We start from the raw sequence: 16,215 nt of genomic DNA, 5'->3' as shown, positions 1-16,215 counted from the left end.
GTCAGTTTGTGTGCCCCCCGCATCCCCCCATCAGCTCCATGGGCCACACCATGCAGAAGTAACAACATCAATGGTGTAAACCCTTGCCACTTGAGAGCATTACATTTCTTTGCATGCTTCACTTGATCAAAACGGAAGAAGCAGAATTTACGCCTTTTTGATGTACTTTTTCCTGCTGCTTTCAGAGGGGCATTAGGAACTGGTTTTGTTGTTCGTCTCTATACCAGAATACCACCCAGTAAAGGGCCACAGATACCAATCTGATGGTAGCAGATGGTCGGATGGCAGTTGCCAGTTTGAACGGGGTCACTGTTGTCAAACTGTCCCATGATGCTTGGCAGATACCTCCCAGAATGCTTCTCTCTCTATTCATGGGCCTGATTTAAAACAAAGTATACCTTATGGTGACAGTAAATATGCACAAGGTAATGCAGTACGGAGTGTGTTATTATAGTAACTAACTAGGGGCATGTTTATAGCTTTTCTGGTACTGTTGTAAGCAGTATAATATGAGACTGTTGGATTGAATTGTATATAGTAGCTACGTGTTTCATCACTAATTGTATCATTTAAAATGTTTAACACATTTCCATTTTAGTAATGGTCAGTGTAAAGTGGACAGTCAGAGATTGGTCACAGTTGCTCATTGTAACATGATGAGTGACAATAGCTCCTGACCTGGATGGAGAAAGGTTTTTAATCAGTTTGTGTCTGGAGCGTTGGGGAGGCCAAACAGTCTGACTGAGAGATGGATGAACCCTAACGGGCATCACAGAGCTCGGTTAGCACCTTCTAATGAAACCAGGCCTGTTAAAGCAGCTTGGCAGCATCCCACCTCGTTGGGCGCAGTGGTCAGTCTACATTAACACACGCACACACACACACACACACACACACACACACACACACACACACACACACACACACACACACACACACACACACACACACACACACACTGCAGGGGCTGCTGCAGGTACCAAAATAACTACCATTAGCTATCCCGCCGACACAACACACTCTATTTTCCCCATCAGACATTGGTTCCTGCTAGATTTTCACGCTCTCGGTTGTTGGCTGAATGAAAAACATTGGTGAGAGATAATTAAACACTTGGAAAGCAGTGGAAAACAATGTTCTATTTGTTTAATCTAATTTACTGTACCGCAACATGGTAGTGACAGTGTGAGGTTGGTAGGGAGTGGGCCGGGCTAGAGAAGACCAGGGTAGCATTGACACTCTGTGTCCTTTTGAAAGGGATGCGGGGTCAGATGAGGTGGAAGCACACACCGTACAGGTTTTTGACAGTGTTAAAAGATACAAAGAATCAGTTCAGAGGGACAGGGAAATTTACTGTTACTAAAGTTCCCTACATTCTCTTTAGGGACTATCTTCTTAAAAAGAAGATTACGGGAAACTCTGGTTGTTTTAAGGGTTTAGTTTGAACCCATGTCAAATCTGAACAGAATAGGCCCAAAGGTGTCAATGAACGGACATGTCAGAGAGTGAACACATCAAAGCATGCCTCTCCTCTCCCCTCTCCTCCTCTCTCCTCTCCTCTTCTCTCTCCCTACTTTGATGTGCTTTGACTGCGAATGTGGATGGAGGGGAATGGTTAATGTCCCGTTTCTACATAAATACATCCATTCGGACAATAAGAATGTCTGCTCTGGAGAAAGGCAGAACAGAGCTAGAATCGGAACATAACAATACAAAGAGATACCCACCATGTTTTACATTGTGACTAACACTTGCAATTGTTATAATGTTTAGAACAGTGATCATACACTAAACCTTCCTATCTTTCGTTTTGTTTTTGTTCTCGCCCCATAAATTGGACATGAAGTTTGTAAGTATAGCATTAAACATCAAGATCATAGATGGGCTTCAATTACTGTGTGTGTGTGTGTGTGTGTGTGTGTGTGTGTGTGTGTGTGTGTGTGTGTGTGTGTGTGTGTGTGTGTGTGTGTGTGTGTGTGTGTGTGTGTGTGTGTGTGTGTGTGTGTGTGTGTGTGTGTGTGTGTGTGTGTGTGTGTGTGTGTGTGTGTGTGTGTGTGTGTGTGTGTGTGTGGCGTGTGTACTACATTTGTTCTTCTGTCTCTCGCATAAGAGTGTTGTGTTCCCTAATTGTGTAGCTAGTTTCCCGTAGATTCCCTATAATATATGAAATAACGTGATTAGGACCCGTTCAGTCCTACAAACTAGATATAATAGGGACACCTGTCCTTGGATCTAGCTCTTTAGTAAGGCATCAATAAACTCATCATTGGGCCGAATTAGCCAGCTTATTACAGAGCAGACACAGTGCCATTCTTCAAAGCCAAATCTGTTTAGGCAAATTAGGCATGAATTCAATTCAAAGGGAGATTTTATATAAAAGGGCATTTAAAAAAAAAATGATTTCCACACTATGAGGTCGAAATAACACTCTGAAATTGTGAAAATGTGGATAATGCCCTTTTAGTGTAAGCTTTAAAAAAAGGTTTGGAATTTCAGCCTGTTCAGGTGGGATGGAGATTTTGGCCCACAGCATGACATCACAATCTGATCTGATTATTCTGACCAATGACCAGTCATCTTTTATTTGCATATGTATCCTCCTACTTTGAAGGGGTAAAAATCTAGACAGGGCTGTGTATATAAATATATTTAAATGTGTATCAACACGGCCCCACATGATCAAACTGAGCATTTCAATGGCAAAAGGAAGCTCAGGGAAATAAATGATAAAAAATATATTTTGAGTTATTTTCATGAAATAAACACACACAGTGATGATTTAAACACTTAATTAAAAAGACTGCATGGGGGCTTTAAATTAGCCTCAAACCTCCTCACACATTTCCCATTGACATCAGTGCATGATAACATTATTACATTCCTGAAGTTGGGATTTCAGTCAGTCAGTCATTGCGGGTGTATGTATGTGCAGAAGCAGTTTGAGTGTTGATTGACTGGCCCCTCCTCTCCCCTCCCTCTGTGTGTGTTCTCAGACGACGCTCCACTGGACAGCCAAGCAGGGCCGCGTGGAGGCAGTGGACATGATGGTTCGCGCTGGCATGAACGTCAACATCAGATTGGTGAGCGATCGCCGCGGTGACAGGTGGTGTCAGGCTGTACAGGTCAATGACACATAGTTCACACTGACTCCTTACTCCACCTCATACAGACCACAGCTACCGCATCTCCTCACACAGTTACCATTTTCTATGTCTGTCAATTGTTCACCACCCACACACACACACACACACACACACACACACACACTCTTTGTGTGTTTTGACTATACTCCTTTAGTAAGATTCCTGCCCTGAGGTTATACTCCAGTCTCCCTGTGGTGTTTTAGTCCAAAGGCTTCATTAGTCTGAGGAGCTTCTCTTCAACTCTGGGCTGCTTGTTTGACAGAGTGAACTACTTACACCTCCCTTACCTCCAAGCAATTGGCAGTCTCTAATGTGCAACACTAAATAAATACCAGTTAAGTGTTACTTACTGTAGGCCTAACTCATGAGGATCTTCTCTCAATGTCATATCCCTGCCTGGTTAAATACTGTGAAATATTCACTGTGTTTGTTTTCTGTTATTTTGTTATTTTCAAAACGCTATTTTCTCTTTTATCAATCACACTCTTTTTGTAATTCATTTTGGGGCAGATTTTGACATTCACTGAGAGAGTTGTGTTCTTTTCTCAGCCCGGGGCTAAGTTTGCCTTCACAGTCAATACAAATTGTAATCATAACACCTGACACACACACACACACACACCCTGCCTGTCTTGTGTGCAGAGAGGCGGCAGAGGCGGGCAGGTGGTGGATTGATTCGAGGGGGCAATGTTGTGATTACTTAATGGCTTCCCAGACAGCCATGGGCCTGGAGAATTCAATTTAGTGTCTGCCTCTCTAAGTGTTAATCTCCTCTCCTCACAGCCCGCTGCCTGGTTATGATGTGATGTGCACACACAGGAGATAATGTTTAAGCCCCACCAGAGCAAAATAAACCAGACAAGTCAGTTATTGGCTCTATAATTACATAATTAACTTTTTGTCTCTAATCGTTACGGGGGGTAATGGCTCTGATAAAATGGCTTCGCAACTGAGCAGAAAGCAAATCAAAAATCAATAATGCATAGACTTGCATTAAGAGCTAAGAAACCGTTGGATTCACTTAACACACTCCATACACTGGAGGCAGTTTAGAGGCTTTTGTAGCTTTTTATTTAGCTGCTAATCAATTTCATGTGGGTGTATCTATGTATGTGTGTTATCCCCTACAATAAGTCAACTTTCATCTGACATTAAGAGCTAACACTGTCAATTAGCTAGTTTCAAGTTTCAATATTCAAGTTTTATTAGTCGTATGTTCGGGATACACATGGTTTACGCCGTCCAACGAAATACTTCGGTTTCTTCTCGACAATGCAACAGCAATAAGAATGAATAAAAGATAAGAGTACAAACATAAAGTAAATGGCTCAGTAGAATAGAAGAAGCTGAACTTGCAAGGGAGGACACACAATGTTGACATGCAATGCATCTCGTAGATGTAGCATTGTCCATTGTCATCTTAGTGCAGATTTTTATTTTATTTTATATACCTCTTTGAAAAATGACATTGTGAACCAGATGAAATACTAATTTGCTATTTTCTTACCACCCACGTCTTCCTATGACACACAATCCTCACCATCTCTACACAGCATGTACAGTGAGGGAAAAAAGTATTTGATCCCCTGCTGATTTTGTATGTTTGCCCACTGACAAAGACATGATCAGTCTATAATTTTAATGGTAGGTTTATTTGAACAGTGAGAGACAGAATAACAACAAAAAAATCCAGAAAAACGCATGTCAAAAATGTTATTAATTGATATTCATTTTAATGAGGGAAATAAGTATCTGACCCCTCTGCAAAACATGACTTAGTACTTGATGGCAAAACCCTTGTTGGCAATCACAGAGGTCAGACGTTTCTTGTAGTTGGCCACCAGGTTTGCACACATCTCAGGAGGGATTTTGTCCCACTCCTCTTTGCAGATCTTCTCCAAGTCATTAAGGTTTCAAGGCTGATGTTTGGCAACTCAAACCTTCAGCTCCCTCCACAGATTTTCTATGGGATTAAGGTCTGGAGACTGGCTAGGCCACTCCAGGACCTTAATGTGCTTCTTCTTGAGCCACTCCTTTGTTGCCTTGGCTGTGTGTTTTTGGTCATTGCCATGCTGGAATACCCATCCACGACCCATTTTCAATGCCCTGGCTGAGGGAAGGAGGTTCTCACCCAAGATTTGACGGTACATGGCCCCGTCCATCGTCCCTTTGATGCGGTGAAGTTGTCCTGTCCCCTTAGCAGAAAAACACCCCCAAAGCATAATGTTTCCACCTCCATGTTTGACGGTGGGGATGGTGTTCTTGGGGTCATAGGCAGCAATCCTCCTCCTCCAAACACAGCGAGTTGAGTTGATGCAAAAGAGCTCGATTTTGGTCTCATCTGACCACAACACTTTCACCCAGTTCTCCTCTGAATCATTCAGATGTTCATTGGCAAACTTCAGACGGGCCTGTATATGTGCTTTCTTGAGCAGGGGGACCTTGCGGGCGCTGCAGGACTTCAGTCCTTCACGGCGTAGTGTGTTACCAATTGTTTTCTTGGTGACTATGGTCCCAGCTGCCTTGAGATCATTGACAAGATCCTCCCGTGTAGTTCTGGGCTGATTCCTCACCGTTCTCATGATCATTGCAACTCCACGAGGTGAGACCTTGCATGGAGCCCCAGGCTGAGGGAGATTGACAGGTCTTTTGTGTTTCTTCCATTTGCGAATAACCAACTGTTGTCACATTTACATCACATTTACATTTTAGTCATTTAGCAGACGCTCTTATCCAGAGCGACTTACAGTTAGTGAGTGCATACATTATTTAATTTTTTTCATACTGGCCCCCCGTGGGAATCGAACCCACAACCCTGGCGTTGCAAACCTTCTCACCAAGCTGCTTGGCGATGGTCTTGTAGCCCATTCCAGCCTTGTGTAGGTCTACAATCTTGTCCCTGACATCCTTGGAGAGCTCTTTGGTCTTGGCCATGGTGGAGAGTTTGGAATCTGATTGATTGATTGCTTCTGTGGACAGGTGTCTTTTATACAGGTAACAAGCTGAGATTAGGAGCACTCCCTTTAAGAGTGTGCTCCTAATCTCAGCTCGTTACCTGTATAAAAAACACCTGGGAGCCAGAAATCTTTCTAATTGAGAGGGGGTCAAATACTTATTTCCCTCATTAAAATGCAAATCAATTTATAACATTTTTGACATGCGTTTTTCTGGATTTTTTTGTTGTTATTCTGTCTCTCACTGTTCAAATAAACCTACCATTAAAATTATAGACTGATCATTTCTTTGTCAGTGGGAAAATGTACAAAATCAGCAGGGGATCAAATACTTTTTTCCCTCACTGTAAGTAGTCCCTTACCTCGCTGTGGCAAGTACCGTTAAACATATATAGGAAAATGCTAGAAATATGAATAGCCCTATGGCTGCTGTATGCGTTTCATATGAATTGAGCATTGACAAACAATTCACTGAGCCAAATGACCTGCAGTGGTAGTGTGAAATTAGGTTGTGCCTCTAACTCTGATGTTCTCAGATTTTCTCTCTATTCCTCTGGTCTCCTCCATGCCTGGCGATTTGGCTGGCGACATGCTCTCCTCTTCAGGGGGTAAGACTTATTCTAATATTCTAATACACCTTTGAAATGAGTCCATACTGTAGCGGTCATGAATATGGTAAAGGAGAGCTGTCACGCCTTGTGAATTGAAGAGTATAATTCTCTTTCGCCACCCCGCTCCTCAGACTCTTCTTCATATCTCGTAGTGGGAATAGGGCCTTAGAGTGATATTCCCTCATCACATGTGGGTGGAGAAAGGGAGTTTGGACTGGAGGACTCATACGAACAGGCATACAGAAGGAAGCCAATTCCAGTCTGCCCACCATAGGCATCCAACAAATAGGTTTAGAAGAGGGGTGGCGCCAAGTTACATTGGGTCATTGAATTAAGTATTATCAAATATGGCTTGTGTCCACAATCAGAATGAACAATAAATTGTACTCTGAGTTGGCAAAGTTAGCATGTACAGTATCTTTGAAAGGAGAGGGTATTCTGGGTCTGTTTAGATCATCTCCCTGTTTGTCAGTGGACTCTGAGGGCTCTATTTTAACAGAATTAACACAATGGCGGCCCTGGCGGTAGCACTATAGGTTCGGGGTTATGTCAGAAAATGTTTTTGCTATTTTCACAACCGGAATTATGGGCGCAGTAGCTGGCGGTGGCGCGAAAGGGCTGGGTTTTGATTTAAAAAATAAGTTGTAGGTGTATCGAGGCTTGATCCCTCAGATCGTGCTCCATGGCTAAATATGTGGTTGTTTCAAGTTGTGTATTTATGGTATTTTATGTACTGCGTTGTCATCAACTCCAATTCGAATGTTAGTCCATTATAGCCTAGTTTGTTAAATAGCCTACAGAAACTAAATAATAAAATGTATCTAGGCCATCCCATCTTTGCTAAATATGTTGACATGTTTGCAGTCCACATTGTAAGAAGCATAACTGCATGGCTTCAATATGGAAATAGCATTCATGGAGGGGGTTTTACGCAAGTCCAAAACAGGAGCTGGCTAAAATATTGTAGGCCTACACAATACATAGGTTAAAAGGGGATGTCCGCTCACAGTTTTGCTGCTTGTTTTCAAGGACACACCTCAAATATTGCCACCCCTCCCACCTCAGCACAACCGATATTAGACAGGTAAAATGCTGAACCTGGCACATGGGGTGAAACACGCCAGAGTGCCAGTTTTTACATGCTGAAATTGCAAACTGATGTGCGTTTGGCACTTGCGCCAAAGTAGCACCAGACAAAAATAGAGTGCTGAGTGTGTTTTTCATTCAATAGCTTATGGGTTGTCTTGGACATGTTACAAAACCAGCTTATCAGCCAACAACAGAGTTGGATTCCCGCTGAGTTCACATACCTTGATCTCACCCTACACCCTTGACACCCTAGTTTAATGCCATTTGTCCTTGATCTAAAGTACATTTGAACACATTAAAGGGACTTTGACCTTTCAGCAAATGTGAAATACCTAATTTAAGGCCATTTAAGTCAAATGTAGAGGTAAAAGGGGTTCTCCTTTACCTTGCAAAAGGAGCATACAGTATCTAGAGCCTCCACACATAGATGTACTGTTTTTCTTTTAGCCACATTAATACATTTTAGTCATTCAGCAGTTGCTCTTATACAGAGCAACTAGCAGGATCAATTAGGGTTAAGTGCCTTGCTCAAGGGCACATGGACCGATGTTTCACCTAATCGGCTCGGGGATTCGAACCAGCGACCTTTCGGTTACTGGCCCAACGCTCTTAAATTCTAGGCTACCTGCCGCCCCACATATATGAATACCCAGATAAATGTAGACCTCACAATACATACTCACGCAGTGTGTTAAGTGTGTATGCATTAAGTTTATGTACAGCATGCGCTTATATTATATTTTTATTTATTATCTGCTAAAACAATATCGATGCTCTTACTTTGCTGCCATCCATCCACACATATTTTCAGTAGACAATGGGATAAATGTATTTAAGACTTGTTTGGAAGGAAAGTGACAAGATAGAAACACAGAGGACAATGAAGTGACAGTACAATGTTTCAGCTTGTCTGAAAGCTTCATAGATGTACTGCATATCAAAGAGTCTCCTGGGCCCAATATGTCTCTGTTTTGATAAGAGTTTAGCATGACTGTGTCGCAGCGCTTCATACAGACCCATTACTCTAATCAATACTGACATCAAAATCTCCCCCCACATTTCGGTACTGTCACTTAACTTCTCTCTGACAGAAAACAAATTGTCAAGTTTTTGAGCACTGTGTTTGTATGATAGTGACACCAGAGAAGAACTCAATGTGAATGACAGTGTGTCCGGTGGGGGAGATCAGTGTTAATGTGTACAAATGACAAGCGTGGTAGCCCACAGCAGGTTCTGCGAATCAGACAGACAGAATAAATACAAAGATTCCTCACGTCAAAGCATGAAGTGTCATCCGGTTAGTGATGATATCTGAATGTACAGATAGACAGACTGCGAGACCTTCCGGTTTTAATAACTGGTTACAAATAAATTACGCTAAGGTTCACAATCCACAATGAGGATCAGGAAAGCACTCCAATATCCTCCTCATACTTTATCCACTCATTATTAAACCTTTATTTTGACAGGGAAGTCATACTAAGACTAGGGTCTCTTTTTCAGATGAGCCCTGCATATATACAGTACAAAAAAACATATATACAACATACAATATACAAAATTACAAAACACATTAAGAAAAACAGACACATTTATTAACATAGAGGTCTCCGATCATTACTCTGAACTGACCCAGGGGGACTAGAACATCTAATTTCAGAGATCTCTGTGAGTTGTTCTACATAAAGGGCTCAAAAAAACTACAAGCAGCTTTACCCAACTCTGTGGAGACCGAAGGGGCCTATGACCGGGTTTGGTAATTTGTAAGTCTAAATTGAATGAATGATGATAGATACATAGGAAGTTTCTGCATGAGTGCTTTGTAAATAAACACAAGAAAATGCTGCTCTCTCCTTACATACAAAGAGGCCCATCCCACATTTTGATACAAAACACAATGGTGAGTTCTATAAGCATCACCAGTAATAAACCTAAGGGCACAATGGAAAACAGCATCTGGTGGTTTAAGTTTAGATGCTGCTGCATGCATATAGATAATATCCACATAATCTAAAATATACATAAAAGTGGCCTGGACAATTTCCTTCCTATTAACAAAAGTCAGACATGCTTTGTTTCTGTAAAAGAAACCAAACCTCAACTTCAACTTCTTCACCAGCTCAGTCACATGTTTTTTAAATGACAGTTTGTCATCAAGGCAGATACCAAGATATTTTTAGGAAGGACCTTGCTCAATTTGTGTACCGTTCAAACTAGTCATTATAAATTCATTGAAATCTGGGTTATGGGACCTAGAAAAAAAAGCATGCATTTTGTTTTGTTTGCATTTAGCACTGACTTTAGATCCAATAGTGACCTCTGCAGTGCTAGACAATCTGATTTCAAATGTGAAAAGGCTTGGCCAACCGATGGAGCAATGGAATACAACACTGTATCAACTGCAAACAAATTAATATTTTTTGGTTTGTTATTTATATAGATTGTAAACAGTAGTGGGCCCCTTTATGTAACTCAAGGAACTCAGATTTGACCCCTTGACCTTGATGGCTTGAGTTCTGTCATTGAGATAATTATGAAATTATTGGCAAGCATCAGTACCCAACCCTATCGAGGACAGCTTATTCAACAGAATAACATGGTCTACAGTATAAAAAGCTTTTGACAAGTCTACAAACATGGCAGCACAATTCTGTCTATCATCTAAGGCATTTGCAATATCATTTGCAACAAGCATGGTAGCCGTAGTGGTGCTATGTTTAGGTCTGAATCCGGATTGATTAACATTAAGAATACCAATTACAGATAGAAAATAATGTAGCTGTTTGTTGACCAATGCAGTGGTGGAAAAAGTACCCAATTGTCATAAAAGTAAAGATACCTTAATAGAAAATGACTCAAGTAAAAGTAAAAGTCAGTAAAATCCTACTTGAATAAAAGTATACTTAAGTATCAAAAGTAAATGTAATTCCTAAAATATAATTAAGTATCAAAAGTCAAATTAAAAGCATAAATCATTTCAAATTCCTTATATTAAGCAAACCAGACGGGACGATTTTCTTGTTTTTTTAATTTACGGATAGCCAGGGGCACACTCCAACACTCAGACATCATTTACAAACAAAGCATTTGTGTTTAGTGAGTCCGCCAGATCAGATGCAGTAGGGATGACCAGGGATTGTCTCTTTAAGTGCATGAATTAGACAATTTTCCTGTCCTGCTAAGCATTCAAAATGTAACGAGTACTTTTGGGTGTCAGTGAAATTGTATGGAGTAAAAAGTACATTATTTTCATTAGGAATGTAGTGGAGTAAAAGTAAAAGTTGTCAAAAATATAAACAGTAAAGTAAAGTACAGATACCCATAAAAACTACTTAAGTAGTACTTTCAAGTATTGTTACTTAAGTACTTTACACCACTGGACCAATGATTCTAGGATTTTCGCATGACAAGGGAGCCTGGAAATGGGTTGATTATTATCGAGATCACTACTATCCCTGCTCTTATGGAGTGGCAGCACAAAAGCTGCTTCCCACACTTTTAGAATATTTCCTGATACTAAAGTTAAATAAAACATGTGTTACTGAGCCAGCAATGGGGGTCACTGCATACTTAAGCAAAGACGGGTCCAAATTGTCAGCCCCTAATGACTTCTTGGTGTCAATAGCTAATAAGGCAGCAATAACTTCTGTTTATGTGAGTTGCCCCTAAAAAAAACCTGACTACCATTTCCCAAATCCTGTGAGGTTGACTGATCATCCATCGAGGCAACTGGAGGCTGTATGTGGGAAGAACAGTCAACTGGCTGACCAAGACCAGTATGACCACCATTTCTTTTAAATAAGAAACCAGCTGAGAACAATGCAGATTAAAAGCATCACAAATCTTCACTTTTTCAATAATCATGCAGGAGTCTAAAACTTGTTTAGGCAGGGAAGTAGAAAAATTACCCCACTTCAGTGAATTAATAGTTTTCCTGAATATAGAGGGATCACTAACAGAGTCTGCCATAGTGCTAAAGAAGTAGTTTGATTTGGCCTGTTTAACTGAGGCAGTGCACCTATTTCTCAATTGCCTAAATAGCTGCCAATCAGCTAACGAGACAGTTTGTCTTGGCCCAGGCTTGATTTCTTATCAAGAGGAGGTCTGAGAGTACAGGAGTGTACCATGGATTAGTTCGGTTTTTTGACTGAGTTGCTTGAAAGGGTCATGTTTACCAGCCAGAGAGGTAAAAATAGATTAGAAAAATTCAAGTGCCAATACATGGTCTGGTATACAGCTAGTAGAAAAAATCTCAGAATAATATAGGTCATGAAGGAACGCCTGGGGCGATATATATTTATTTTTTCTCTTCACAATTATACGAGGGTCTGAATTTTTCAATTTGGTATCTCTAATGCAAGCAATAGGGCAGTGGTTGCTGATATTATTTGCAAAAATACCACTAGCCAAATACTTATGTGGACGGTTAGTCAGGATTAGGTCAATCAATGAGGAGTTTGCTAGGTTTTTTACATTAATCCGAGTGGGTTTCATTATCAGCTGAGTCAAGTTGAACTCAAGACAGATATTTTTTAACTGATCTGAGGCATGTGTAAGCCAATCAAGATGTAGATCTCCTAACACAACTAGTTCAGATACCAGAAAAGGGTTTTTATTAAATAATCAGAAATAATACCAACAGCTAAGAGAGCATGATGCCATAAGAGTAGATTTGACATAAATAGCCGCCCCTCCCCCCCCTTTTTTGTCTATCACATCTGAAAATTTTGTAGTCCACAATGGCAACATCCTTATCCATAATCAAATAATTCAGCCAGGTCTCTGAGATAACCAGAACGTCTGGGGTAGTGTCATGCACCCAGACATCCAAATCGCTGTGATTTAATGGGAGTAAATACCTTTGAGGAGCTTGATTTGATCATAACACAGTATGACTTATATGATGTTTTGAACACTGATGTTTGTGTCTGTTTGGTAGGACTAACATACCTTCTGGTGTTTGTGATTGTTTGGTAGGACTAACATACCTGCTGGTGTTTGTGATTGTTTGGTAGGACTAACATACCTGCTGGTGTTTGTGATTGTTTGGTAGGACTAACATACCTGCTGGTGTTTGTGATTGTTTGGTAGGACTAACATACCTGCTGGTGTTTTTGATTGTTGGTAGGACTAACATACCTGCTGGTGTTTGTGATTGTTTGGTAGGACTAACATACCTGCTGGTGTTTGTGATTGTTTGGTAGGACTAACATACCTGCTGGTGTTTGTGATTGTTTGGTAGGACTAACATACCTGCTGGTGTTTGTGATTGTTTGGTAGGACTAACATACCTGCTGGTGTTTGTGATTGTTTGGTAGGGTTGTAACACTGATGGTTGTGTTATGTTTGGCAGGGCTACACGGCGTTTCACCTGGCCTCTATACACGGACACCACTACATCATCCATCTCCTGATCAACACCTACAGTAAGTGATTACACCAACACCTACAGTAAGTGATTACACCAACACATACAGTAAGTGATTACACCAACACCTACAGTAAGTGATTACACCAACACCTACAGTAAGTGATTACACCAACACATACAGTAAGTGATTACACCAACACCTACAGTAAGTGATTACACCAACACATACAGTAAGTGATTACACCAACACCTACAGTAAGTGATTACACCAACACCTACAGTAAGTGATTACACCAACACCTACAGTAAGTGATTACACCAACACATACAGTAAGTGATTACACCAACACCTACAGTAAGTGATTACACCAACACATACAGTAAGTGATTACACCAACACCTACAGTAAGTGATTACACCAACACCTACAGTAAGTGATTACACCAATCTGACTAGCTTATTCCACTTTTTTTATCATCATAATACAACACACGTATCTGATACGTTTACCATATCAGGCCATAAACACGTGTCAGAAATACAATCCTACAACTGTTTGCCTACAACTACTGTTCTTGCTCATATGTTGCCTTACGACAGCTGTAAGGAGTCTAAAATGGGTATTGCACACAGGATATGGCATATGGGTTCAGACTCAGACTCATAGAGAGAGAAGGCCTGGATGCAGATTGTGCATGCATTCAGGGACTGTCTGAAAGCCAATCTAAACAATATCACAAACCAAATGACCTTGGTCAGAGCTGAGACAGAGCACCAAACTCCTCCATCAGATGACAAGGCGGGACGTTGCCAACACACTCACAAAAGACCATTGTGGTCCGGCATGCCCACTCTGCACGAGGAGAAGCGGATCAGTGCATCTAATGAGTCTAACCAAGCTATGAAGCCCAATGGAGCAATTCATGATTAAGGCTGCATCCCAAACGGCACCCTATTCCCTATATAGGGAATTACTTTTAGTCAGAGCACTATGGGCCCTGGTCAAAAGCAGTGCATTATATAGGGAAAAGGGTGCCATTTGGGACACAGCCCAAATCTGCAGGATCCCTGTGGTGGTGTGCCAGGTCAGAGGCCTTGGTTCTGGAGCCCTCCTGCCAGTATAGACAGCCATATGCTAGGAGTCAGCCTGTACCATTCACCCCCTCGGGGTCACTGTCTTCAGACACTCTCTCTGTACACAAAAGCATGTTCCCATATGGCCAATGAGGAGAATGGGCAGACTGCGCTCTCTCTGCCAAGGACCCCCTCTATGAATCCCTTTTTGTGTCTTTCAGAGTCAATGAGAGCGAGGGGAGGGTGGGGGGGGTAGGGAAGGGAGGGGTGGGCATTTGGCCTGTCAGTCAAGTGCTCCTGTTACTGTGTGACAGCTTAGCTAAATGTAAGGGTGTGTTGCCACCATGCAACTCATTTGTCTGAACCCTACTTCCTCTATGCAGATTGGTGTTCTTTCCCTTGTCTCTGTTTTCGAAGGGACCAAAGAAGAGACCACAGTCTCCTGGGACAACTCTTTGAATTAATGACATTTTAACATCGGCCCCTAAAACGCCGTCCCCATCCCACTCATGTTGGACAAGACTCCTACATTCAGCACAAGGCTTTATGTAAAAAATATTTAAAGTCAACAAAGATACTGCATAACCATCGCAAAGGAACATTTGATTAAAACAATAAGTGAAGGAACAGTTAGTCCAAATTTGTTTGTTTGTTTAAACTTAACCTGAGCTCTCCCCAGTCCCAACCACACAAGGAGAGAGAGGTAGAGATGTGAGTCTCAGCAGACAGACGCACGCAGCAGTAATTGTCTAACTGTGTTTACCAGAGCTGTAAGGGAGTGTCATTAGGAGGAGCTGTCAGTAACGAACAGAATCAGTTACACATCCTAACCATGCCCACCTCTGTGTGAGAGAGAAAACAAGTTCTATGGACCCACTATCTCATTTAAACTGCCCTGTAATTTATTGGTTTACATCGACATGTACATTTGTGGAAATATAAGTAGCTACTCTTGCTGAATTTAGCTCACAGTTTGTTAAACAACTATTGTTAAGGTATCATATTCACAATCAACCAATAACCGCAAATTTGCATCGATTACACAGACAAGATGATCTTTGAAATGCTCATGTTTATGTACAGGAGTGTTATACAATATCGCTATTAGATAATGACTTTCTGACGCTACAGTGTACGGACAAACATTTTCAGATGCTTTACCCTTGGCCTGTTTTTACCCACAGTGCCCTGGGGCCGTGTTTATCAAGCATCTCAGAGTAGGAGTGCTGATCTAGGATCCCAGGGCCGGCCCCAGCCTTTTGGGGGCCCTAAGCAACATTTTGTTGAGCAAGTTTGCTGCAATTCTACACATTTTGCCATGACTTATGCCATCCGACTGGGCACACACTGGTTGAATCAACGTTGTTTCCACGTCATTTCAATGAAATTACATTGAACCAATGTGGAATAGACGTTGAATTGACGTCTGTGCCCAGTGGGATGCGAATATGATAACGGAGAGAGGATTTTCCAAATTCATAACAAATTTCATGCAATTCTACTAATTTTGCCATGGGGGGTAATTCACCCGGTCGGTAATTCAACCATGATTACTACAAGTTTAGATAGCTGGCTAGACTAACTTACCAAACCATTTTTGGGGGGGCTGACATGGGCTAATTGAGTGTTTAATTGAGTGACTGACATATCAAGAGACAAACTTCTGATGCACAACCTAATTTAAGAATTGCCCTTGTGTATTCTACTATTCTAACTCTCAACAGTAAGTTGAGACAGCGACTGAGTTCCTAATGTCACTTATGTCGCTTAATGTCGCTTATGTCGCTTAGTGGCTAGGGCCGGCCCTGGTTTTGCCTTTTAGATCACAATGAATAAGATTACATTGACAGGGGTGACTTTATCCTAGATCAGCACTCCTACTCTGAGACACTGGATACATACGGCCTGTGGTCTGCTCTGGTCATGACAGGGTTAAATGCTGCTTTGCATCAGGCAGCCCCAAAACGGCAATC

General features: G+C 41.4%; 1 protein-coding gene across 1 annotated transcript in view; it reads left to right on the top strand.

Moving 5' to 3' along the window:
* Positions 1-16,215, top strand: part of LOC311134865 (uncharacterized protein) — a gene marked incomplete at its 5' end in the record, with an annotated part of 64,292 nt that overhangs the window by 46,145 nt on the left and 1,932 nt on the right. The window contains 3 exons of the mRNA XM_084168638.1: positions 2,994-3,080; positions 6,634-6,705; positions 13,151-13,223. Of these exons, the coding sequence (XP_084024764.1) occupies positions 2,994-3,080; positions 6,634-6,705; positions 13,151-13,223 (232 nt within the window). The remainder of the gene's footprint in view (positions 1-2,993; positions 3,081-6,633; positions 6,706-13,150; positions 13,224-16,215) is intronic.

Source organism: Coregonus lavaretus, assembly GCF_964263955.1.
Source record: "Coregonus lavaretus genome assembly, chromosome: 9".
Classification (NCBI taxonomy): Eukaryota; Metazoa; Chordata; class Actinopteri; order Salmoniformes; family Salmonidae; genus Coregonus; species Coregonus lavaretus.
The sequence above is the reverse complement of the archived record's forward strand: the minus strand, read 5'-3'. Positions and strand labels throughout refer to the sequence as shown.